This window comes from Pan paniscus, chromosome 17 (assembly GCF_029289425.2).
Source record: "Pan paniscus chromosome 17, NHGRI_mPanPan1-v2.0_pri, whole genome shotgun sequence".
Classification (NCBI taxonomy): Eukaryota; Metazoa; Chordata; class Mammalia; order Primates; family Hominidae; genus Pan; species Pan paniscus.
Genome location: NC_073266.2, coordinates 87,424,602 through 87,451,643, shown reverse-complemented (window position 1 = coordinate 87,451,643; position 27,042 = coordinate 87,424,602). Strand labels below are relative to the sequence as shown.

Sequence of the window (27,042 nt, the reverse complement as noted above, 5' to 3'; positions counted from 1 at the left end):
GAGTTTGAAACCAGCCTGGGTAACACAGTGAGACTGTGGCTCGATTGAAAATAAAAAATTATCCAGTTGTGGTGGTATGCACCTGTGGTCCCAGCTACTTGGGAGGCTGAGGCAGGAGGACTGCCTGTGCCCAGGTGCTTGAAGCTGCAGTGAGCTATGATCGCACCACTGGACTCCAGGCTGGGTGCCAGAGTGGACCCTATCTCAAAAAATAAACAAACAAAAATTATAGACATTCAACAAATACTCAAGGCCTTACTTCTTGACAATGAAATCATTTGCCATTCCTTGTATTAGGCCTATATTAATATTTGTAAAACAATATTTATGCTTTTTAGATAGAACAAATAAAAACATTTGCAATACATTTGCCACATTTCTGATGCTGTTAGAAAAACCTCCTGCATGTTTATTTTTCCAGCCTTTTGTACACCTTAGTGCTCCATTTAGTAAGTGTAACTAGTCCTTTATCATGGGGATTTCTTATGCTTGATGTGACTGGTAATAAGGAGGTGCCTAAAACAGTGAAGATTCTTGGTACTTCCTCAAGTGGAGTTTTCCAAAGACAAAAATGGGAGCTTGTTTTTAATTTCTACCAAAAGAAACAAAGAAACAAAAATTCAAATTAAAAAACCCCTAAAATCCCCAAACAAAGCCCAAACTAAATCAAAACAAAAAACCCGGAGGAAAGAAGTCAGTAGAGCAATAAGACTAAGAATAAAGAATATCATGGAGGCAAATTATGCCAAAGAGCATTGGATAAAACTTGGAGTGTGTAGATTTGCATCCTTCCCTTTGACTTACAGTTACTTAAACTGACTAACAAGGAGACAAGTGATTTAAGATAATATTCAAAAGATAAGGCCAATCCACGAAGGGCCTCATGGGTCTTCCCACAGGGCAGGTGTGATGTTCTGCCTTGTGGCTCGGCCTGGGGGGAGGAGGACAGCCACCTTATTAAAGAGATTGGGTAGGAAGGTTAAAAGATGTGGTGCCCTCTTATATGACTAAGAAGTCATTCCTTCTGTGGAGATGCTTACAATCCAATGGCCCAATAAGATGTGTTAGCTTCTCACAGAGATGGCCAGAGTGCAGATAGGATAGGATGCAAACTGCACCCCCAAAGCTGGCGAAGCTTCCCAGATGATCCCATGCGAGGGAGGCCTTCAGGGTTTGAGGATCTCAGCAGACAGAACAACCTGCACCGGGCATGGAGGCGTGGACAAGAGAGGTGAACACATGAGGGCCTGGAGTGGTGGTGATTAATGGTGGTGATTGTGGGGCATGGACAGATGTGGTGAGAGGTGAGGGCAGAGAGAAGGAGGCTTAGAGAGAGATTATACTTGCATGAGTCTAAGAAGCTCCAAGTATTGAAACTGGTTTGCAAGCAGAGAGGTCCATGATCAGATTTACATTTGGGAAGAATTGCCCTCCCAGAGGAAACATTGGGTACAAGTTTTCATTGCCTCGGCATGAAGAACTGAGCAATTGCGTCCTGTGATGGCAGTGACCTGCAGATGGGAAAAAGACAAATACACAGGGCTGAGTTGTGCTGCATAAGCGAGATGACTTTTTTGTATAAAGGATTCCAGAATTAATAATTTGTAGTTATCATTTTAGGGAACATGTTGTGCTAGATGCTATTCATCTACTATTTGGGTACATAAGTTTTTATTTTTGTTCTTTTAAGGAACTCAGTCAAATTTCTGTGTTCAAATACTGACTCTGTCTTCGCTAGCCATAACCCTTGTTACAATATCTTTAAAATGAGAGTCATAATAACAGTGCCTCAAATGAAAGGTGAGATTCAATAAACATCCGCTGCAAAGTGTTTATCACACATCGTGCCTCATTATAAATACTTAGTATATATTAAATTTTTTATTATGATTAATTGGCCCAAATAACAACATAAAGAAGAATGAAGCAAAGTTATTTTTCTTTTGAGGAGTAATTATAAGTACTACCGGGTATAAAGAAAAATACAGAGGAATGAATTTTCATGTAAGTAAAAAGGAGAAGTGTCAAGTTTTCTTATATAAAAATGAAGAAATGAATGCATTGGTGAGGCAATAAGTGATTCTATATTATAAACTCCATGAAGCATTGTTTTTATCTTGTATATAAATGGACATTTCAAGGCAGTAGGGGATGGATTTTCTATGGAAAATTCCTGTTTCATAATGTGAAGAACAAAGAGACCTCTAGTCTTCTTTTTATCAAAGCAAATGGAAGTAGAGAAGTAAGTTCATTTGTAATATCTTCCCCAGGAAAGCAAAGCAGTTTTAAAAATATCTTCAGTTTTTCCTGTTTCTATTTTTGGGTTTGAGCCTGTGTAGAGAGTGACAACAAGGCCAGGCATGGTGGCTCACACCTGTAATCCCAGCAGTTTGGGAGGCTGAGGCAGGCAGATCCCTTGATCCTAGAGTTCGAGACCAGCCTGGGCAACTTGGCAAAACCCTGTTGCTACAAAAAAATATAAAAATTAGCTGAGTGTGGTGGCACATGTCTGTTGTCCCAGCTACTTAGGAGGCTGAGGTGGGATGATGGTTTGATCCTGAAAGGTCGGGGCTTCAGTGACCTGTGATTGCTCATGGGCAATAGAGTGAGACCTTGTCTTTGAAAAAAAAAAAAAAAAAAAGAGTGGCAACGAAAGTAGATGAAAGTAAGAGGATAACTCATGCTTCTTATAGTAACTGACTCTTTTTTGAAATAACTTCATTTACAAAATCCTCATTCGGTGTTTGGTACTGTTCAGTAAATCACATCTCTTGGTACTAGTATTTATGACTCAGTCATGATAAACAATTTGCCTTGTCAGACTTAATAACCCTGGCCTGCATTGTTCAGCGAAATAAGATGAAAATGTGCTTTGCCTGGTGCCATTTACTTCACAGACAGATATTATGTTTTGTCTCTTCAGCATTTATTTACTCTTAAAATTTAGGTAATCTCCTTGCCTTCAGTTCTTTCAGAAAGTAGAATTATTCACTTTCTTTTGATACTAGACATTGTTTGAAGAGTTTTGTCTACTTCCTGGATGATCCTTTAAATATTATGGTGAAAATGAAATGGTTTGTCTTATGTGATAAATTTCCTTGGTTCAAGACTTCTTTTGACAATATTTTAGATATTTTTTTGTAGCTATGTAAACGGTCAGTTTTTTCCTTCCTATGTTTGAAAAAAGCTCCCTGACAGCGTTCCTGGAATGTTTAAATTGCCTGGGTTGCTCCATTATTTTTCTTCAGTTTGAGCATTATGGAAACAGAGAGGCCACAACCAGTTCTTGGTTATCCTTGAGAAACGAAGTGGCAAATTAGCTGAGATAATATCCAATACTCATTGGACGCAGTGCTTGAAGCCTCAACTGTCCGAACATTTTCTGTTTAAAGTGTTAACCTTTTTCTCAGTTTGCCATTTATTTCCTTTCGGCTCTTTTTTCTTCATTTGGCTGCCAGGTCCTCTGGCAGTGACATTATTTCCTAAATACTTCTTCATCTTTCCATTTCTAGGCCTTGGGAGGGCCCATGGTCCCCGCCTCCTCTGATTGCATCCCATGTCTGTATCAGTGCAGCAACAATCTCAGCCCTTCCTGAAGTATCACTAGCCTGCCCCACACATTCAGTCCACGAAATTATACAGATGCGTATTGGGCAACAGTCCAGGCCTTCCACTTTCCATCTGTATTTTCCATGACTCCCCTATTTGCACAGGGGTGTCTATAAGTGCCCTGGATGCCTGCTGATGGCTGTGGCTCTGCTCCAAGTCAAGACATTGCTCTCTATCTGGCTCCTTTCCTACTGTGTCCCTGCACAGAGCTCACAGTGCATTTTACATTGTAACCATCTGTTTAGTTTTATGGCTTCCTTATTAGTTCCTAAGCCCTGTGAGGACCGAGACCATGCCTGAGGTATTATCCACTCTATCCTTAATAGCTGCTTTTTAATTAATTTATTTTTTGAGACAGAATCCCACTCTGTCACCAAAGCTGGAGTGCAATGACACAATCTCGGCTCACTGCAACTTCCACCTGCCAAGTTCAAGTGATTCTTCTGCCTCAGCCTCCCAAGTAGCTGGGATTACAGGTGCCTGCCACCACACCTGGCTAATTTTATTTTTGTATTTTTAGTAGTGATGGGGTTTTATGATGTTGGCCAGGCTGGTCTCGAACTCCTGACCTCAGGTGATCCACCTGCCTCGGCCTCCCAAAGTGCTGGGATTACAGGCGTGAGCCACCGTGCCTGGCCCTAATAGCTTCTTTAGTACTTCTTATGTACTAGGCCCTTACCAAATATTTTTGAACTGAATTTGTAATTGAAGTAGGTGACTCTTTTTGTAAGCTCTTTCAGGGACGTGATAGGTCTTGTCCCATCAACATTGCCTCACACATATTTTACAATAGACCCTTAAAAGTAGATTTGTTTAATTGAGATGAACTCACCTCCATGTTGAAGACTAAATTGGCTGTGCCCTTCTCCTTGCTTGGTGTGGCTGGTGAGGCACAAATTTCATCTCATATGGCCTTGGGTAGGTGGGTTCAGTGGGCAGCTGACTTGTTTTCAAGGTTTTAGAGCCAGGGGCTCTTGGTCATTATAAAGCTCTTTTGCTCCTCTTTGGAGTGAATTCAAACCACTCATTTTCCTTCACTATAACTTCCCTCTGTGATCTCAAAGCATAATCAACAATGGATTAAGTATTAGACAGGAGACTCAATCTTTGATCCTTTTCAATGACTCCCCCCTTGTCCAAGAAGCTGTATGAAGAGTTAAAGATATATTTATACACATAACTCAGGTCATACCTGAAGTTCTCAATGATAGACGAAAGCACCCATTTGGAAAAGTAAACTCAAACTAACAACTAAACTAAACTAACAGCGCTAACACACTAAAATCAGGTAGGAGAACATATAAATTCCTGTGCTTTATTTTTAAAAAGTCAACAGCTGCACAAGAGGCATATCTTAGGAGCAGCACTGTAAATGAAGAGGTGCATATAGGCTAAAATATGAGCATAAAGTGCGTGTGTTGGGGGGGGTGTAACCTAGCTTGAGGAGGAGGAGCAACCCAGGAAAGCTCAATGGAAGAGGCAGAAAGCAGGAGAAGGAGGGAAGGAAAGATGGTGCTGGGGGAGGGAGTGGCCTGGTCCAGAGTTCAGATGTGAGATGGAGTGTATGTGGTGAGTTGGAGGATCTGAGAATGAGCCCAGGGGCAAGGTGAGTGGTGGACCAGAGCTGACCCTTGGAGAAACCATGACTACTTCTATTAGGCCTTAGAATATGTGCTGAGAAGTTTGAATTTTATCCTGGAGGCTTTGGGGATACATAGAATTTTAAGCTAGGGACTAACAGGGCCAGATCTGTTTTACAAAGATTACTCTGGCTGTACTATGTAATGTATATAGAGAATTATGACAAGGCCCTTGTCATTACCACCTGGGGAGAGGTGATGATAAGAACCTGTTCAAGTGGGAAAGCAGAGAAGTAGGCAGATGTAAGGCTATTAAGGAGGAGGAAGTGACAGGATTTGGGTGTGAGTGAAATGAGAGGGATGCACAAAGGAAGGAGTGAAGCTTGGCTTCAAATCTTGATAGCAGGTCATGTGGGGAGATGGTATTAACCAAGATAGAGATTGTCAGAAGGATACCATGTCACAAAGGTTCAGAATTAGTATGCAGAAAGTTATACTGCTCTCTCAACATCCCTTAAAGCAAACTTGATGAGCATATAATGAGTGCCCATTGGGTGCTCATATTGAGTATAAGAATCTCGTCTGTTCCCTTATGTACAAAATGTATAAAAAGGACAGTTCATGCCCCTAGTAGGTTGATACCCTAGTGGATGAACCATGTATTCAGTATGAAAAATAAAGCTAAGATTTCTAGTCCAATGACTCATTAAAAAATATTGTGTGGTTTGATGCTTGTCTAAACATCAGGAAAACAAATATACTTTTTGTATTACTTTATGAATCAAACACATCATTGTTTCTTGTTGAGATGATAAATGTTTTGAGTCATGGCTTTCTGGAGGATATTTTATTCAGTACAGATTAGTCTGACAGCCTATATTTTACCTTTTATTTTTTAAGATGTATTTCACTTTCAGCATCTGAACTATATTTTGGGAGAGGAAATAGAGGGATGGTTAGATGGTCAATGTCATACTAAATTATTCCTTAGGGCTAGAGCATTCTTAAATTCTATTATTTAAAATTGGTTTTGTCTTGTTACTCTTACATGATTTTATAAGTAACCACACACCAAATTAATCTTTTCCTGAAATATACATTGACGTTTTTAGTTTTGTTTGTGGTATATTACAAATAAATCACAAATCAGTATCTCTGTGGTTATCTCTGATTGCTGAAATCATCAGTGATTTATTTATTTGCATCACTTAGATGTCTAATTTAAATCTGCGAGTAAATTATTTTTGCTGTAAAATGCAATTGAATCTATTGACAGGCAAAAAAATATGCTTTGTTCTCTTAACTGTTATTCTACAGTAATATACCTCTGAAATGAAATAGCACAACTGCAATAAACCTCACATTAGGGTATATCTGTAATCATTACCACTGGCTCTGGCACATCCTGTGATTTGATTCTGATCCCCAAATTTTATGGCTTTTTTGTTTTGTTTTGCTTTTAAAAGACAAACCTATAAATGTGAAAAATGTAATTCCAAGACAATAGAGTTAGGAAGCCATTACTGAAGGCAATTGTGGAGGAAAATTGAGAGTGTAAAATGATAACTTTAAAATATTTAAAATTGTGGAGGTGGAAATTAAATTGCAGACTTTGGGGAAAGTGCATACTATGCAGGGGAAATGGAAGTCATCCCTAACTTAGAAAAAGAGTGTGTAGTGAGATAAAAGAGCAAAGGAGAATGGCAAACACTGAGCTTAAATATTTCAAAGCAACTATTTCAATTAGTTTCTGCATTTAAAAAATGGCACGTAGCAATAGGACATATACCAATTCATAGGAAGTATATTTATCTAAGTTCTTTCTGACCTAGCTTCCAACGGTATATTTGAGAACTAACTGTAATCTGGAAAAGAATTGTTTTCTCCATTTCATCTTTGCTTCCAGTGTTTACAATTTTAATGGGGCTGTTAGATGAATTCTGGCAAATGGAGAACCATGGCATGATACAAAGTACCTGGGGACCTTTGGTTAGTTACATTAACATTGAATTCATTTATTAGATTAAAAATACAACATGTGGACTCTTTGATCATTTGCTAAAGTGTGTATGCATTTCTGCATATTTTTACTCATTCTGCTACTAATAAAGCAAATAGCAATGATTATCAACCCTATCAGATCCAATGTTCTCTTCTGTAATAAATACTTTATAAGTCTCCTTAACCATTTTGAAATCGTGTCCAGGTGCTATTGTGTGAGAGGGATAAAATGAAATGGTGAAATGTGTTCACCTCCATTTAGAATCACTGTGAACTATGACTAGAAGATGTGATTACCCTGAATGGCATTGTCAATCATTAACGATACTGTTTCCAAAATGAACAACTCTGGTAAAGCTCTAATACTTCAAAGTAAAATCTTCCCTCACTTTAAACTGAACAAGAGTAGAATTTCTAGAAAATCAGAGTATGCTAAGATAGTAAAAATATATTTTTTGGATGTTTTCTTGTGCCAATTTACTTTCAGGCGAGTGAGGACCTATTGCATTATTGATTTTAATTCCTTTGACTTTCCTTTGCAATTTCCTTGAGATTTGGCTGAGAATTTGGGACATTGTCTTAAATATAGTAGGTCCTCAATTGATGGTTATTTGTGTGTTAGTTACTTTAGAGCATGAACATTTCTGTTTTATTGGGAGTAACAGAATGACAGCTGAATGCAACTGAAATGGTTGTGGTTGTCATTCTCAATTAGAAGGAGGGCCAAAAGTCTAGTCTATCTTGCCTTTTCTTCTTTTTCCAATTTACTTCAGTAGAAATGCTTTTGTAAAGGAGCAATATATAGGACTTGGCACAAATACTGAACTCTGTAGCCCTTCAGTGAGAAAATTGGAAACTGGCAGAACTATCACAAGGAATTGCTAACCACAAAACTTGAAAATAAATATTCTCCTCTTGGTCCATGAACTCAATGGAATAATTGATATATGGTGTTCACTGTGAGTTTCTTTTCTGGTAGTGCTAATCAGCTTGAACCAAGCTCCTCTTTGTCTTCCTCAAATTGCCAATGGCACTGATATGAGGTGATTGACTTGAAGCAGTCAAAGAAGATCTCATCAAACTCATCAAAAATGTCAAGGTCATAGAGTAGTTTTGCAGGTGTGATCTGAAATATTATATAGAAAGGTAGAATTTCAGAGCCAGAGATTTTTCACATTCTGACATAATACATACAAACCAAATTCATAGATGGTAGTATAAATACTGGACATTTTAGATTATTGTTCCAAAATCATGCTATGAAAATATGATCACAGTGAGACAGCTTTCCAAATTTTGGAAATCTCTCTAATAGAAGTAGTGCATTTCCCCCAACTCATTTTGTTTCCAGAAACCTCATTAAGATCAATAGAATGATAGGGAAGTCATGGGATGCCATTTTTTCCCCTTCACACTTTAATAAGAAACATCTTCTTCCTTTTTCTCCCTTTCCGGTGAGGTTGTCTATAATTCTCCAATTCTTTTAGCACATCTGAAGCCCATCTTTCAGAGGGCTGGTCCCTTGCTCCATAATATGCAGGCTTAGCATTTCACTAGGACACCTGAGCCCTGCAAAAAGAGTTCTCTGCCCACACTGAACTCCTGCCTGCTCGTGAGGTCCATCCTGCAGAGACTTCTCCTGCCTCCTTCCCAACTACTCTAAGCACCAACTTACCCCACGCTTGTAATTTAAACGGTAATTTACAAAGGTTGTTACTCTAAGAGTATGGCATGTGTTTACTGAGTTCGCTCTAAGATGATCTATTTTTTTTTTAAATAATGTTCACATGTAATGCATAAACATAGATTAATAAAATTCTAGAGTTGCTTTAGGCAGTTTTTCATTTAGAAAAAAGCACATGTTTAGAAAATAAAAAGTTTATTTTGTTTTCTAATTATGACCAGACCTGTCCTTTTCTCACTCTGAGAAATAAAAAGCTTAAATAATCCCATCTTTGATCTGTGCTCTGTGACAATAACAAATCCTTTAGGCACACTTATCTCTTCAATAAGGACTTTTTTGGTTTTCAGAGCTCTGGTGATCTATTTTCTAAAATGTTTCCACGTTCATTTTTCTTTCTATGATATCCTTGGTATTCTGATGATGTCTCTGTCTGTCATCCACTGCTATTGGGAAAGGTGAAGGGGTGGAGACAGGGAAGATGGCTGTGGTTGCTGGGCTGGCAGGTATGACGGCGCATCCCAGAGCCCGTTTATCCCACCGTCTGGTGCTGGTGCTAGAGGAATCTGCCCATCAGAAGTGATCTTTTCTATTGTCCCTATTCATAATAAGCAGAGTGTCATTTAGATCTGGGAGTACCTTATTCTAGTTATAAGAAACCAGTGAGACAAACTGTTTATTGCACTGAGTTCCCTAAATGCTTTTTATCTGCTAGCTCCTGCTTGTGCTGTGTGGTTCCTTTCCTAAAACTGAGGAGAGAGAGAGAAACAGATCCCATTTGTTACAAGTGATTAGATCCAAAGACTGATTCTTCTCTTTACTTCTCTACCCTGAATTTCATCATCTGTAAAATGATACAATAATCCATACTTCACTGAATTGTAAATGTGAAAATGAAATAGTACTGCATATGCAAAGCACTGAATATAGTCACAAGCAGATAATAAGTCCTCAAACTATAGCTGTTATTATTAGTCAGACCTAAAGACTAGATTATTATCATCTTTCTTAATAAGGATCATGAAATATAGCCAAATCCCTGAGCAAATCAGAGGTGACATTTGTTCTAGCCCTCAGCAGAGAGGAATTTTGTGTCCAAAAATTTAAAGAATTTTGTAGTCTAGACATCTCAATCTCAAAATGTACAGAGCTTTGTATACCCTTTCTCAGAACTCAGGAAGGAAAAGATATGTGGATATAAGCGAACAAACAAAAACATAGAAGAGGCATCATTTTAAAAATAGCCACTCACTTTATGACAACATTGCAGATTTTGATGTCTTCTGGGTTTTCACAAATTTCTTCCCATAAGAAGGCTCAACCATTTTATGTTTAAATGAAGAAATGAAAGAAACACTTTGACTTTTGTTGCCATTGCTTTTGGTGTTTTAGGCATGAAGTCCTTCCCATGCCTATGTCCTGAATGGTAATGCCTAGGTTTTCTTCTAGGGTTTTTATGGTTTTAGGTCTAACATTTAAGTCTTTAATCCATCTTGAATTAATTTTTGTATAAGGTGTAAGGAAGGGATCCAGTTTCAGCTTTCTACATATGGCTAGCCAGTTTTCCCAGCACCATACATATGTAACAAACCTGCATGTGTGCACATGTACCCTAGAACTTAAAGTATAATAAAAAGAAACACTTTGAATAGATATAAGAAAATGAAGAATTTACTGTATTCAGTTGAACAAAAAGTTAAGTCCACAGCCAAGAAATATGATTAAGAGATATATTTTTGTGGGCAAAGACTCTTAGTTCAGTATGCTTATTAGTAATACACACACACATATGCACACACACATACACACATGTAAAATGAGCATATTCTATTTTATTTTGAGAAAAGAATAAAAATCACAGTTAAAAATGTATACCAAAGTATTTACCTCTTTATTTTAATCAAGTGATTAGAAAATACATGAAAAAGTAATACATGGGGCAGATAAGTGTGAAAAGAGAGTTGCTTTGGATTAGAGTTGAGAATTCTGGCCTCATTTTGAGTGAATTGGGTGTTATTCCAAACTTATATGAGTGTTAGCATTCCCGTGTGTGTGAGGATTGCCGACCTGCGGGGATGGGTGAAGTGGAGTGCCTGGCCGCATCAGTTGTGCCCACTCTGTGAACATGGACTTTAAGGTCGCTCTTCGTATGTGGTTTGTAGCAATATCTGTTTAGGGTTTATTTTCAATTTGTTTTGGTCCCAACTTCCAAAAATGAAGAAGGCAGTTCCCAGGGCTTGCTAGGCTAATAGACTTTTAATAGCTCAATATTCTAGTTGGATAAATGTCAGCATTTGGAGAAAGGATGCCGGTGTTCAGTTGCTCTTTGCTAATCCACTCTATTACCCTTCCTCAAGGGAAAGATGGGGCTCTGTGGCAATCTCCAGCACCCCAAACCTGTTCCACTGAAGCCTTCTCTGAATTTTTTGACAGTACTCACTTCAAAAAATAAGATTAACTCACATGTGCCAACATGGACCTATCTCAAGGAAGACAGAGAAATTTATACTTTTTAGCTAGCAAAATGTTGGACCATTTCAGTTAACATTGTTTCTTGTGCACCAGTATGTTGAGCTAACTCACTTCGCCAACACCCAGTTTGCTATTTATGGCCTTGGTTCCACCCATGAGAACTCATTATTATTCCTCTTTCCTAACCGACTGCAGTGTAGTCCCAACGTCTCGTGGTGTTTACTCCATTGCCTTGTACCACTCAAGATGGTGTTGCAAAAACATTCCTTCTGCTCTACCATCTGTCTTGTGTTTCTTTTCTTTTATAGACTCCCAAATCTGGCCCTCTTACCCTTCTAATAATCTTTAAATTTTAGAATATTTTTAGATTTACAGAAAAGTGGGAAAACTAGTACAGATAGTTTCCATATACCCCTTATCCAGTCTCCCCCATTGTTAACATCTCACATTATTGTGGTATGTTTGTTAAACCAAAGAAACTGAAACTAGTATACTACCATTAACTCAGCTCTAGACTTTATTTGGATCCAAAGTGTTTATGTTTTGTCCTCTTTCCTTTCCAGGGTCTCCTCTACCAGGCCACCACATTGCATTGAGTTGCCACTTCTCCCCAGTTTCCTCTGATCTGTGACAGTTTCTGTCTCTCCTTGCTTTTCACAACCCTGTGAGGCCTGAGGATTACTAGCCCAGTGTCCTGCAGAGCATCTCCCAATTAGGGTTTGTCTGATGTTTCACTCATGATTAGGACTGGGAATATGGAATTTTGGAAAGAATACCAGAGTCATGAACCCCTTCTCATCACATCATATCAAGGGGTGCCTCATATCCACGCAGCGTCACTGAGATGTTGGTCTCTATCATGTGGTTAAGGTGTGTTTGCCACGTTTTCCCACTGTGAAGTCAAGTTCCTATTTTTCCTTTCTGTGTTCTAGTCTTTGGACGCAAGTCTCCAAGGTGTGCCCATCTTCACAGGGCTACCTCCTTCTTTAGAAAACTACTAACACAGTGCACCAAGAGTATCAAAACAACATTTACAGAAATTTTAAAATGCATAAAAGAAATAAATGAAAAAAGTTCAGGCTGCCGTTCTTGTGTTTCCTCTTCCCATTTCCTGTTCAACTCTCATTCAGAGCACACACATGTTCTAACTGTTAGCAAAGTGTACATACATGTCATTGATAATTTTTTTCTGTACATTATGTCATAAGCATTTCCAATACTGATAGACTGATCTTTACTTTTCATAATTTGCTTCACCTTGTTAAGTTTGTGGACATTTAGATTCTTTCCAATATTCTCTATTTCAACTAATGCTTGGTGTAGTCATCTTCACATATGTAATGCTTTACAGAATTATTGTTGCGTAGGATTAATTTGCAGACATTTCCTCTGACGTATAAAGAACACAAATTAAATGCTGAATACATGTATTATTATCTCCTTTAATTCCCAAATTTCATTGCAAATCCAAAATAAATACCATGGACACTCTTGTTTCCCTCTTGCTGTTAGTTTTTTCTGGGCTACTTGCTTTTCTGAATCGATGTGATGATTACAACTATCCCTGCTAATAGCTGTACTCACACTGGTTTTTTAATATTGTTATATTTTTCATTTTAACTTCATTATGGTTTGAACTAAATAATTTCAGCCTCTTCTACCTCAGGGAGTTGTGAGAAATACTGTTGATCTTTCTGTGGTTTGAAAAGCACCTGGAGCTGTTTGGAGAGGAGGTATTAAAACCATAAATTTGCAGTGCTGGCTGATGCTCAGGGGTGTGTGGTGCCAGGAGGGAAAGCTGCTGTGTGGGTTTCCATTTGGCAAAAGTCGGAATGGAGACCCAAACTCATGTAGGGCCTGGACTGGAAAATATTGCTCTGAGTTCCTGGTATCATTCACTAAATTTACAACACATCATCTTTGGAGATGTTTTCTCATCCATTTAGTCCCCCCAAAATTATTGGGAGACTTAATGTGCCTGGCATTTTGCTAAGATTAGACATACTGAAGGTACAATGTCTTTAAGGAGTGGATAGTTTCTTAGGGTAGGAAGTAAATGACAACAAATAAAAAACAACACAATAGAAGGTAGAGGTAAAACAGAGGAGGGAGTGGTTAGCCTATTTTGAAATGAGTAAGAAAATACTTCCTTGAAATAGGTGATGTCACAGAATAAGTGATATCACAGGATAAGTGGCATCACAGGATAAGGTGGCATCACAGGATAAATTTTGTAGGATAAATAGCAGTGTTCTTGGAATGAAGTGGAAGGATTATATGAAGGCATTCCAGAAGAAGAGATAGCTGATGCAAGATCATAAAGGTGAATAATGTCCTTGGGGAAACTGGAGTATATGGCAGATTCTAGTAGGAGATGAGAATGGAGACAAAGGCAAGAATAAAATCATATAGGATTTTGCTAAAGAACATGTGCTTTGTCCTGTAGTAGGAATAGGAAACATCTGAACCTTTCAAAGTACAGCTGTAGCCTGATAAGATTTATATGTTAGTTATATAGTCTTTGATGCAATATGAATTGGAGGGAAAAGGGGCTACAATTAGAGTTCATTTTGACAACTATTTTAATAGTCCAGTTGAAACAATGTAGGGAAGCCTCTAATAACCATATCTCAAATTTTCATTCTGTTTGGTTAAGAACACTGTTCATCATCTTTGTGTTAGTCATTCTTGCTGTTGTGCAGATTTCTTTGAGATTGTGCTTAACTCCTACAGATGTAGTAAATGAATTCTCAAGTATTTATTAATCATCCAATATGTACAAGCTATTATATAAGGTTTTTCCTGAGATTAGAAGGAGTACAATTCACCCTACAATTAACTGGCAAGCTTTTGAAACATGGTGGAGTAACAAGAAACAAACAAATATTTTAGAAATTATTTTTGCCTCCAAGGAGCTTGGCATAACTGAGAAAAGCAAGACATAGCCACAGAAATAGAAAACACGACAGTTTATATTTTGCAAGTGCAGTACTTTGTTATATCCAATTACACAAAAGTGTGGAAAGAGAGAGCCGTAGGATTCAGTGGCTGAGAGATTACTGTGGGTAAGTCCTGGGAGAGAGATAGGTCAAGCTGGGACTTGAGAGAGTGATAGAGCCAAACAGAGAGTCAAAGACAGAGTCGGTTTTGTTTTGTTATTAATTTTTAAATTGTAATTTGACAATTTATAATTCTATAAATTTATAGGGTACAAACAGAGGTTATAACTTATAAATATAATGTGTAATAATTAAATCAAGCTAGTTCATGTATCCATCCTCTCAAATACTTAACTTTTTTTGTGGTGAGAATATTTGAAATTCACTCTCTAGAAATTTAGAAATGGGCAATACTCTCTTATTTATATGCATCAAGCTGTGTGACGGAGCTCAAAAAAGGAAGAATCCTATGTCTTCTGTCTGACTGAGGTTTTGTACCCTCTTAACCGTTATCCCCTCATTCTCCTAATCCCCAGCCACTGTAAGCACCATCCTACCCTCTGCTTCTATGAGAGAGATTTCATTGACTCAGGTCATGTTATCAAGAAGACATTCAAGGGCCAGGCGTGGTGGCACACACCTGTAATCCCAGCACTTTGGGAGGCCGAGGTGGGCGGACCACTTGAGATCAGGAGTTCGAGACCAGCCTGGCCAACATGGCAAAACCCCATCTCTACTAAAAATACAAAAAATTTAGCTGGGCATGGTGGTGCGTGCCTGTGATCCCAGTTACTCGGGAGGCTGAGGCAGCAGAATTGCTTGAACCCAGGAGGTGCCGAGTCAAGATACCATCACTGCACTCCAGCCTGGGCAACAGAGTGGGACTCCATCTGAAAAACAAAAAAGACATTTAGGAATCTGGTTCCAGGCACACTGATGGAAATTTAGATTCTAGGCTCCAAGTACAATTTAGTAAAGTTCTACAATTGTGCTTGCCTTAGATTGCATTCACCAGAAGCAGTCCCTGAGAAGAGGATAAATGTGAAAAGGACCCATTAGGAAGTGTTTGCAGGGAAACCCATCAGGGGATCTGGATTGGAAAGGGAAGGAGAGATCCAGCAAGGGCACAGGATCCAGCGAAGTCTAGGGAAGCTGCCTGGTCAGGAAAAGCAAACTCTACCAGGGTCAGTCACTGGATCAGGGTCCCTTGATCAGTGTGTGCATTCTCAGGCAGGCTCCAGCCACCCTGGGCAGTGCTCCAACCTAGCGGGGCAGGTGCTGGCTGTTAGGGGAGAAGAGAGCACAGAAGCTGGGGTGCTTCAAGAAGGCAGAAAGGTCCCAGGAGGTGTCCGTAGAGCTTGACAGCATCTGCTCACTGTCCGAGTCAAGCCCGGCTCCTGCTCCATTTTTATGGAGTTCCCTGCATTGCAGGGTGTTTGGAACTTATTGCTTAGCGAAACCCAAGCAAAGATTTCATCTTTCAGTTCTTCCCATTCGTCATTTGCCATTTTCCCTTACAACGAACGTGAATATTGTCTGAAACTCGAAGTCCTCCAAGAAATCCTCACCTTTCTTGCCTGCGGCCAGTTAAAGCGTGAAATATTTTGCTAGGCAAAATAGGGCTCATATTCACATTTTCAGGAGAGAGCTGTAAGGGTGAATTTTTAGTTTGCTTTTCTTTGAGTCCTGTTGCTATTCCTGACTGGAGATTTTTGCAGCGCTGAGCAAGACCAGAGGACCTTGTGTTCTCCTTTCCCTACAGAAAATGGCTTCTATTTCATAGATCATGTCTTTTGCCTGCAGAAATTTGCAGAAATTATCTTCCAATTTTCAGAGCAATTTTAATTGGATAGGAATCACACTGTTAGCAATGGTGAACCTCTGATTTCCTGAGCAGTGTGTTTTAAAACTTAGTTTTAGAATTAACTTAATTTTATTACATCTTTTTTTCAATGGAAGTCAAAATATGTAAGTTCACATCTAGGCGTATATAGTATGTGTAGAGTACATTGTGAGGGTGTGCAGGTACTGTTTCTTGGTTTCCCATTTCTAACATTATATCAGTTGGTTCTTAGTCATTTTTCGTATGTCATGCATCACAAATGGTACTTATTTGTTCTCCACAAAGCCATCTGGAAATACCAAAGAAATGTAATGAAGTAGATACTAAAATAGTGACATGGTCAGAAAATATGAGAAGAGGAAGGAAATTGAACCTGGAGTAGATGCTCTAAAGGCATCAAACTTATGCAATCGAACAGCTTAAGTTTGGAGTCCTAAATAGATTTTCTTCTGGCAAATACCCTTGTGTTTGGTGAGAGAATCTTTGACAGACCTTGGTGAGCACCGTCGGGCAATAGTTGCTTCTGAAACTCACAGCTCTGTCTCTTTGGGTCTCTGCAGATGCCATCAGGGTCTCAGTGGGGAATTTCTACAGGCTCTCTTTGTGCTTTCATCACTTTGTTCTTTGGAGGACTTATCGTCTTTTTACAGCAATTATCTGCTTGTGTGTCTCTCCCCTAACCCAGTCTGTGTTTTATTTACACCCAGTAATCTTTGTGGATGAAGGAATGAATGTTGAATGAATAAAGGAAGGAAAAATAAAGGAGGTAAAATTTCACCGTCTCTGGTTTGCAGTCCATCTTTCTGTATGAGTCTCCCACCAATCCCGCACTTCCACTCACTCTCCTTCTCTGCCCTCTGCCCCGCGGTGCACTCACCTTGGCAGGGACAAGGCTAGTTCTGGGCTCTCCTCTCTCTCCTTTGCCACAGCAAGTCTATTGCTGGCCACTCTCCTGTGGGAAACATCTTCCTTGCTTTCTACTTGGAAAACAATCTAATGGACAATTTCACACTAATGTGTTGGTGCCTGCCAGGAATTGAAAATTTTATATGCATTTTAACAAGGACAAGTGCAGAAATTGATTTCTAATTATAAGAGTTAAGGCATCAGAAAATAAGCTATCTAGGAGCAGAGGCATCCTTGGAGCTGATGTTGCCTCTGAGATCCTGCCCTGCTGCAGGGTAGAAAGAAAACTCTGGCTGTCACCGGAGTCCCTTCTCAGGGCTGGTTTGAGACTGGCTCCCTAGACGCCCTGCCTAGGTAAGAATGTCCTGCCATTCACAGCTGGGTGACTTATTTGTGGGGACTAAATGCACTAGCTTAGGTAATGCATTTAATGCTGGCACTTAGTAAGGACTCGTTCAAGGCTTATTATTTTACTTTAAAAATATACTGAAAATATTTTTAAGTATATGGGACAAAATGCTTAATGTAGTCTCCAGGGACCATCACTAACAATCTATTCTCTAGTAGGGAATCATTAGAGATGGTGTTAATCTCTTGATGTCTTTTTCTGTTAAAAACCTGCCATGCAGAAAGTCTACATTAAATTGTCTAACCTGGGGGGCCAATTGGTAACATTTTAGTAGAAAACAGACCAATGCTCTTGGGCATTTTATTTTTTGGTTTTATGAGACCTCAGAGATGTACTACCTATATTTAAAATTCTTATATCCCATTAGTCAGTAATTTTTCTGGTTGAGAGAAACTGCAGAATGGCTCAAAAGTTTGACTTTTCCATGTGATTCAGCAAATCTTATGATACTGACTATAATAAAAAGCATCATTCTCATTGTACCATGGTGGAGAGATTGAAAGTTATTTTTTTAACAATTAGAACCTGAACAAACATTACACCAAGGGGACCCACGGTTACCTTTCAGGAGCCAATCTCAAGATTCTGGAGCTCCACGGAGCTGCCCCTGGAGGCAGCCTGGGCTCTGAAGCTGGGGAGGCGGGTGGTCTCAGCAGTTGCTTTGACTCCTGGGTAATCTGAATCACAAACCTGCCGGGGCCTGCATTGCAAGTCCTTTGCTGTTCAGTGCTTAGACAGGGGAATCGCTCTTTGGACATACTGCAAATCATCTCTTAATATGGATTTTCTGGGCTGAATCCTGATTTGCCATGCAGGACACGCAGCCTGAATCTAGTCCCTTCATTTTTTTATTTCCACAAATGGCCTTGCCTGGCTTTCCTTCATGATGGCTTTATCGGGTTGTGTTTTTATCTCTTTATTGTAACTCATTCTTCCCACTTTATCTGTGCCTTTCAGTTAAGCGGTCTTTTAGCTTATTTTTTATCTTGTTTGGTCCTTTCCCTTTTATCTGCACTTTCGATGAAAGACAGAAATGGCAATGCGTGGGAAGCAGTGTTGTGAAGACGGCCGATTTTCTCAGCGGGGTGGACTTGCTGCTTCTGGTGGGTGCTGGCGAGGCCCAGACTGTACCCAAGATGTCGTCCTGATGGTCCTTACTCCCTATTAGTGTCCTAGAGCTGCTGGCACACAATACCAAAAGCTGGGTAACTTAACAGAAATGTGTTGTCTTGTAGTTTGAAGTCCAAAGTGAAGGTGTCAGCAGGGTTGGTTCCCTCTGGGGGTTGCAAGGAGAGGTCTCGCCTAGCTTCTGGCAATTTCTGGCAATCTTTGGCCTTCCTTGGCCCGTGGAAGCATCAACCCAACCTCTGCATTCATCTTCACATGGCGTTCTGCTTGTATTCATGCCTGTGTCAGAATTTCCCCTTTTTATAAGGACATGGTCATATTGGATTAGGGGCCACCGTATTCCAGGATGACTTCATGTTAACTAATTGTATCTGCAACAGCCCTATTTCCAAATCAGATCAGGTTGTGAAGTACTGGAGGCTAGGACTTCACCATAGGAATGTTGGGGGACACAATTCCACCTGTAACATCCCCAAACTTGGCCATCTGGGAACATTGCAGCTTTTTAGAGAAATGCCATCCAATACTGTCATTGCTGTCTATGTTTGAAATGAATGCACACAGGGAGTCTACAGTGTAGGCAGGAGCTTGCATTCTCTTTCTGGGAATGCTGATGCGTTCTAGGGAAGAGGCTTCTGTTTCTATTCTGCTTGAAGCTGCCTGACAGCTCAGTTCAGTGTCCACCACGACTGTCTTTTTCACTTTTTGGCTGTCACAGCCAGAACTATGAGGGAGGCAAAGGCATCCTTGGAAAATTCTGCCTTTTGTGTCTGTGTTTCTCCTTCTGTCCTCAGCACATCCTCCCACACTGCATGCCCTATGAGCTTCAAAAGTGCCGTTTTTCCACTTTCTGGACTTTGTTGCTTGCTTGTAACTGGGAATTTGCCTTTCTATTTCTTTTGCTTGCTTATTTTTGAGAACTTTATCTCAGGCACTTTAGGAGACCTCCTTAGTCATCATGCAGTCAACATTTCATTTTGCATTTATTTGGGTGACTAGTAAGAGTTTGTAGAAAAGTTCTTAATTGAGCATATTCATAGTCTAGACACAGTTGGGAATACGTGAAGCTACTGGAGCTACTACTATCATCATTTCTAATTAGCTAGTGTAATAATAGTGCTCCTGCAGATGGCTTAGGGCAATGCTGGGCTGTTTAATTTTTAGTCTGTTTGAAGCATCGTAAGAACAAGTTATCGTCTCGTGCTTTAGAAACCCTGGGGAGAGGTCTGACTGAGCAGGCGCTATTGATTTGCACTTGATCTGCACCTAAGAGATAGTTGAACAAGGAGGGTAGATAGGCTCACTCAGCGATGGTGAGTAGACAGGGAAGGGCAGTGGACTCCTGGGGGCACAACACACATTTTTTTTAGGGACAAGCAGAAGAAGAGAAAGCATGAAGGAGATAGCAGAGGGAGGTCAGAAAGGAGAGAGGAGAGGCAGGCAAGTGCAATGTCACAGAAGCCAAGGGGTAGAGTATTTCCAGGAGGGCTGGACATCCAGCATTCAGGTCAAGAACACTGATGACACTTGCAGTCTTGGTAGAAGGGTGGAAATGGATGCTCGATTGTGTCGAAGCACACATGGGAAAGGGTGAGGCCGAGCAGGATGGGAACCCACTCCTGGAATTTTGAATGAATAGGGAAGAAGAAACAAGGACTGGATGGCGCCAAAAGGTCCAAAGTTGGTTTTCAGGAATGGGAGAAAGATCCCGTTCAGAGGTGAGAGAGAGAACAGTCCACTTAGAATTGGAGGTTAAAGATGCAGGAGAGAGTTTAGCATTTGTGGTGTTCTGGCATGAAAAATGTATGAGCTTTAAAACCAAATTAGTTTGTTGCGTTTCTGATTCTGTTCTTTGCCAGCTCAGCTCTTTGGGAAAGCTACTTCAGTATATATATTTTTTCAACTGTGAAACAGGCACATTAATACTGATTGGATGTTATTGTTAGGATTAGAGATTGGGTGTGTGAAGTACCTTTCACAAGCAGGGACTCCAATTTAGGTTCCTTCTCTTGCTTCTCAAATCTTGTACTAACAAATACTTTTTTTTTTTTTTTTTTTGAGTCAGAGTCTTGCTCTGTCGCCCAGGCTGGAGTACAGTGGTGCGATCTCGGCTCGCTGCAAGCTCCGCCTCCCAGGTTCACACCATTCTTCTGCCTCAGCCTCCTGAGTAGCTGGGACTACAGGCACCTGCCACCATGCCCGGCTAATTTTTTGTATTTTTAGTAGAGACGGGGTTTCACCATGTTAGCCAGGATGGTCTTGATCTCCTGACCTCGTGATCTGCCTGCCTCGGCCTCCCAAAGTGGATTACAGGTGTGAGCCACTGCGCCCGGCCACAAACAAATACTTTTAAAGCTTTTTTAATGGAAGTTTCAAACATATACAAAAATAGGAAGAATAGCGTAATCAGTTCCCCTGTGACCAGTATATAGCTTCGCCGACTATCAAGTTTGGGTCAGTGTTGTTGTTCTCTATTTCTCACACTCTCTCTTTCCCTTGATTAATTTGAAGCAAATTCCAGCCATTAAGTCATCTCATCTATAAATATTTTAGCCTGAATCTCAAAAGATGAGTTTTCTTTTTAACATAAACATGATACCATCATTACCTTCACCCCTCACAAAACCGCAATAATTTCTTAAAATTATTAAGTGTCTACTTTGCATTTCTCCAGTTCTATGAATTTTTCCTTTTCAAGCTCCACACATTGTTACTGTGTAATACCTCCCTTTAACCTGTAGGTTTATTCCTCTCCACCTTTCATTTTTTTGTTGTTGTTGTCACCTTGAGTTTTTCATATTCCCATGGGCTGCTTTCCCATGGTGGCATTTGATACGTTTCTCTGCTCTTTGCAGTTCTGTAAGTTGGTGGTTAGATTTGGAGGCTTGATTAGCATCAGGTTTGATTATTTTGACAAGGCTATGACGTCCAAGGTGGTACTGTGGAAACATAAATGGCATTTGTGAATTTGCAGACACTGAGGATTGTTGCCTAGAACTATCAATTCGTTTAGGCATGACTAATACTATTTTAAATATATTTCTTAATATTAGGGTTATTATAGGTGTAAATCTCCCCCAAAATCAATAAAAATACATGCACATTGAGTGCAAAGTGAATTGCAAATTAATTTTTTCAAGTGTTTAAAGTCAAAAATACAGTTTTATTTTATTAGAAAAATTTTTAAAAAAACTTTTAGGTTTGTGGGTACATGTGAAGGTTTGTTGCATAGGTAAATATGTGTCACAGGGGTTCATTGTACATATTATTTCATCACCCGGGTATTAAGCTCAGTAACTAATAGTTACCTTTTCTGCTTCTCTCCCTCCTCCCACCCTCCGCTCCCAACTAGACCCCAGTGTCTGTTGTTTCCTTCTTTATGTTCATAAGTTCTTATCCTTTGGCTCCCATTTGAAAGTGAGGACATGTGGTATTTGGTTTTCAATTCCTGCATTAGTTTACTGAGGATAATAGCCTCCAGCTGCATCCATGTTCCCACAAAACATACGATCTCATTCTTTTTTATGGCTGCATAGTATTCCATGATGAATGTGTAACACATTTTCTTTATCCCATCTGTCACTGATGGACGTTTAGGTTGATTTCATGTCTTTGCTATTGTGATTAGTGCTGCAGTGAACATTCATGTACATATGTGTCTTTATAGTGGGATGATTTATATTCCTCTGGGTATATGCCCAGGAATGGGATTGCTGGGTCAAATGGTAGTTCTGCTTTTATCTCTTTGAGGAATTGCCATACTGCTTTCCACAATGGTTGAACTAATTTACACTCCCACCAACAGTGTATAAGCGTTCCCTTTTCTCTGCAACCTCACCAGCATCTGTAATGTTTTGCCTTTTTAGTAATAGCCATTCTGACTGGTATGAGATGGTGTCTCATTGTCATTTTGGTTTGCCTTTCTGTAATGATGAGTGATATTGAGCTTTTTGTCATATGCTTGTTGGCCACGTATATGTCTTCTTTTGAGAAGTGTCTGTTTGTGTCCTTTACCCACTTTTTCATGGGGTCGTTTTCCTCTTGTAAATTTGCTTAACTTCCTTATAGATGCTGGATATTAGACCTCTGTCAGATGCATAGTTTGCAAATATTTCCTCCCATTCTTTAGGTTGGCAAATTTTTTATCCAAAAAATATTGATTGACTTTTCTACTTTATGCCAAGCATGGTTCTAGGTGCGAAGTACAGAGCAGTCTAAAATGGTCTAGCTATTCAAAAGCTTGGGTTTACCAAGCTGACAGTAAAATGACTCAGGGTTTTGTGAAGTTGGTGAGGGATTTTGCAGAGCTGCTCAAACTGCATGCAGAACTGTTGACCAGTGAGGATGGTGAGGAGGACAGGTCAGTAGCCAGGGAGGTGCTAGTGGGCAGGGGCAGTGGCATGATGTGAAGATGTACCCAGCAATGTTTGGGGTACCCAGGGCATGAGCAGTGGTTGGAAAAGTGATAAAGCACTGAAATAATTTCCAAGGATGATTTGTGGTCAAGCCAGAGAAGCCACATGCAAAATAGAGAATATTTAATCATGATATCCTGCAATAAAAATCATGGGAAAACAACACAGTCTATTCAATGTTTATTCTAAGTATTAATACATAGCTACATATAAGTATAAGCTGGTTTTCATTATTTGTATTTGTTTTATTGAAATCAAATTTTTTTCTTCCCAATTAACTACGACATTTTGGTCTGTTTCACGTGAATCCACTTTCCAATTCCAAGTTCATCAGGATCCCAGGGTTCTCTTGTTTGTGTGGCCTCTTTCTGGCAGTTCTTTTCAAGGTCATTTTGAGCTGCCTTCCACTGAGCTTTGCAGGAAGAGCCTGTGGTCTGAGAAGCCACAAGCAATATCTGAGGCAAGGCAGGTTTGGCCGACCTCGTAATAGGTCTTGATTTTCATCTAACACCAATCAGTTACTCTGTTTGTCAGGAAAGGTTAATCAGGGGCTACTCTGAGCTTCTGAACCACCTGGCTCTAGGGTTGGGAACCGCTTCTTTCACCTCCAGGCTGAGTCTATTGAGAGGCGGGTCTAGGTCCTCACATGGAGCCTCTGCTGTAACCTCCCTGCACTTTGCTCCCCAAAGACAGCTGCATCCCCTCTAGGATTTTCCCCATTGCTTCCTGCATTGTCCTTTGTGAAAATGCAGACACGGCTATGAGTAGACCCCTGTTTCTACCTGAGTCGGCAGGTTCACGGGGGCCTGAGAGCATGGTTTTGGTTAGATAGGCAGACAAAGGAAGCTCCTGAGATTGGACGGGGCAGCATCCAGAGAGAAGAAGAACACAAAACAGTTGTGCGTGTGAGCACTGAGGACACGCATTCACGCTGCCTCTTACTTCCCAGGGACCAGAAGGGCTCACATGAAAGTCGATTTCTCCTTCTTTTTTTCATTTATGTTCTTTCATTTCTCCACATGGTGTGCTAGCATCTGATTTTATGTTGTCACGCATTTCCTTCTTTTCTCACGTCTTCCTTTCCCTGTTTTAATTTTTATTTTAATTTTCCTTTTGTTTCTTTTAAGCTTTTATTTCCTTTTTTCCCTTTTTTAATGAATTTTCTTCCTTTGCTTTTCTTTCTTCCCCTTTTCTTGTGTTGCTTTATTACTTAGAGACGAAATGTTTTCCGGGTGTGTGTTATGTGGGTAAAGTGCTACCTTTGGTAAACGGTTGTACAGAGGAGAAAGCTGGAGTGCTGTGGTTTTCTTTTTACAACATTTTGACACATGGAACCGCATGCTGAAGATGAGAAGCTAGTTTTTGGTGTGGCTGAAACTATCGTAGACATGATATTCTAGTTCAATAGATGGCAAATCTTACTGCACTTTAGACTTGCTTTCATTCTCTCTTTCGAAATGTGACATCTCTCTTGTTTCTCTGTCTCCTTTCCTTCCTTTTTTTTCTCCCTCCTTTTTTCTTTTTCTCCTTCCCTCTTTCCTTTCTCTCTTTCTCTATTTCTTTTTTCTTTTGTTTGTATGCCAAGACAATGGCTCCTGGGCCAGTCCTGAGTGAAACTGTCACATAGTTGAAGTGACAGATGACTTCCCACTTTTTGCATTTCTCCCTTAGTGCCAGAGAGTTTTGTGACATCATTACTGCCCAGGCCTCACTCTACTGAAATAGCAGGTCAGGATTTGTTGGCATTAGTGATGCCATCAGAAGAAAGAAGGTGTTCATCACTAATAAATAGATCCACTTGTTACCTTGCTGGGTTATCTTAATTTTAAGAAATAATTACCACCGTTTATTCTTTAGATCAGGTTCCCAAACTTTTTGGTCTCAAGACCCTTTTATGCTATTTTAAAAATTACTGAAGGCCCTCAGGGAGTGTTTGTTTATGTACGCTATATCTGTCATGTTTACTGTATTAGAAATCAATATTGAGCAAAATTTAAAACACAAGAATTTTCGAGCATGCATACCACTAGCTGGCAGAGCCTCTGGAAATATCTACTGTATACCTGTGAGAGAACTGGAGTGAAGAGGGGGAATTTCATCTCATTATCACCAGGAAAATAGATTTGAACTTGCATATCCCCTAAAGGGACACAGAGATGCCAGGGCCCCCAAACACACTCTAAGGACCATGGACTTAGATATTTAGTGACAATTACTGAGTACTTTATGCTAGGAATTCCAGAAATGGTGTGAGGAAGGTGGGAGAATACTGGTGGACTTTCATGGTATCAAGAATTGATACCACATGTGGGGCCCTACTCTACCCATGTGTAAGACAACCCTGTATATCTGAAGAATGAGATCATGTGTATATTCAGTGAGAATGATTTGGTATCTTTTTCATAACTGTCAGAATCTTAGCCAGAATGATTATAACCTGAACATTTGATACTGTAGGTCAGTGTCAGAGACACCAGCCCAGCATTATTGCCTAACAGTCTCTTTGTAAAATTCAGCCTCTTGATATGATACCCAGAAAAATACCAGGGGTTTTGGCTGTGTTTCTCACTACATGGTTAACCAAGTAACACTTACGGAACTATGTGTGAACAATCATATCCTCTTTTCTATTTATCTCCCGGACTTAAAAACAAAAAACAAAAAAAACCCTTTGTCTTACAAGAATGTGTCATTCACGACTGGGCGCGGTGGCTCATGCCTGTAATCCCAGCACTTTGGGAGACTGAGGTGGGCGGATCATAGGGTCAGGAGATTGAGACCATCCTGGCTAACATGGTGAAAGCCCGTCTCTACTAAAAATACAAAAAATTAGCCGGGCGTGGTGGTGGGCGCCTGTAGTCCCAGCTACTCGGGAGGCTGAGGCAGGAGAATGGCGTGAACCTGGGAGGTGGAGGTTGCAGTGAGCCGAGATCACACCACTGCACTCTAGCCCGGGCGACAGAGCAAGACTCCGTCTCAGGAAAAAAAAAAAAAAAAGTAGTATAAAGAGGTCATTCACAACGGAAGAATTGTGTTAGGTAACATCACCAATTATTTTTATGATTAGGTATCTTCCAGTTGGGTGTCCCAAAATTTGACAACCTGGATCTGATCATTTGCTTCTTCTTTTCAGATAGTTTTGAGGCAGCTGTGCCATCAAATAGACACATTGTCTCGGAACCTGGAAAGAATGTCACACTCACTTGTCAGCCTCAGATGACGTGGCCTGTGCAGGCAGTGAGGTGGGAAAAGATCCAGCCCCGTCAGATCGACCTCTTAACTTACTGCAACTTGGTCCATGGCAGAAATTTCACCTCCAAGTTCCCAAGACAAATAGTGAGCAACTGCAGCCACGGAAGGTGGAGCGTCATCGTCATCCCCGATGTCACGGCCTCAGACTCGGGGCTTTACCGCTGCCACTTGCAGGCCAGCGCAGGAGAAAACGAAACCTTCGTGATGAGATTGACTGTAGCCAAGGGTGAGTGAGCACCAGACATCTTCTGGTGTCAAACATGGAAAAAGCCAGCCCCGTGGGCTGGTCTCTGTTTTTATTTATGGTAAACATGTTCATTTAATGCGCATATTCAGCATTTTTTTAAATGGCTGAATTTAGGTGAGTTGGCCATTATTCTAGTATTTAGGGTTTCTTTATCTTGTGAATCCATCAATCACAGATACAGCGATAAAAATCTTTCCAATTTTCTTATCTGCCACCATCCTGAAACTTAAAAAGAAATTGGTAAAGGGCTGAAAAACATATGGTATTACCAGCCTTCAGGTTTCAGCTGTAGAACTCCTATCTTCCTAATTACATGAATATTTTTGATGGTGGTGATAAGGTGTTAGAATCCCCACATACCCCAGCAATACGAGACAGTGCTAGGTGGATATGGCTGAAGCAGGGCTGCGTTGAGTGCATTTCAGCAGGTGTTTGAGAATGCGGTTGCCAGTTTGCCAGACAGGAGCCTTTTTTTCTCTCAGTCTTTTTCAGATGTGGATGCAGAAACAGACTGATGTTGCATCTTAATATTACTAGGAAAATAGGTTTGACCTTGCAGA

General features: G+C 40.1%; 1 protein-coding gene across 1 annotated transcript in view; it reads left to right on the top strand.

Annotated features, from left to right (window-relative positions):
- CD226 (CD226 molecule) overlaps nucleotides 1-27,042 on the top strand; it is a 96,194-nt gene that overhangs the window by 37,001 nt on the left and 32,151 nt on the right. The window contains exon 4 of the mRNA XM_034944014.4: nucleotides 26,117-26,461. Coding sequence (XP_034799905.1) covers nucleotides 26,117-26,461 — 345 coding nt within the window. The remainder of the gene's footprint in view (nucleotides 1-26,116; nucleotides 26,462-27,042) is intronic.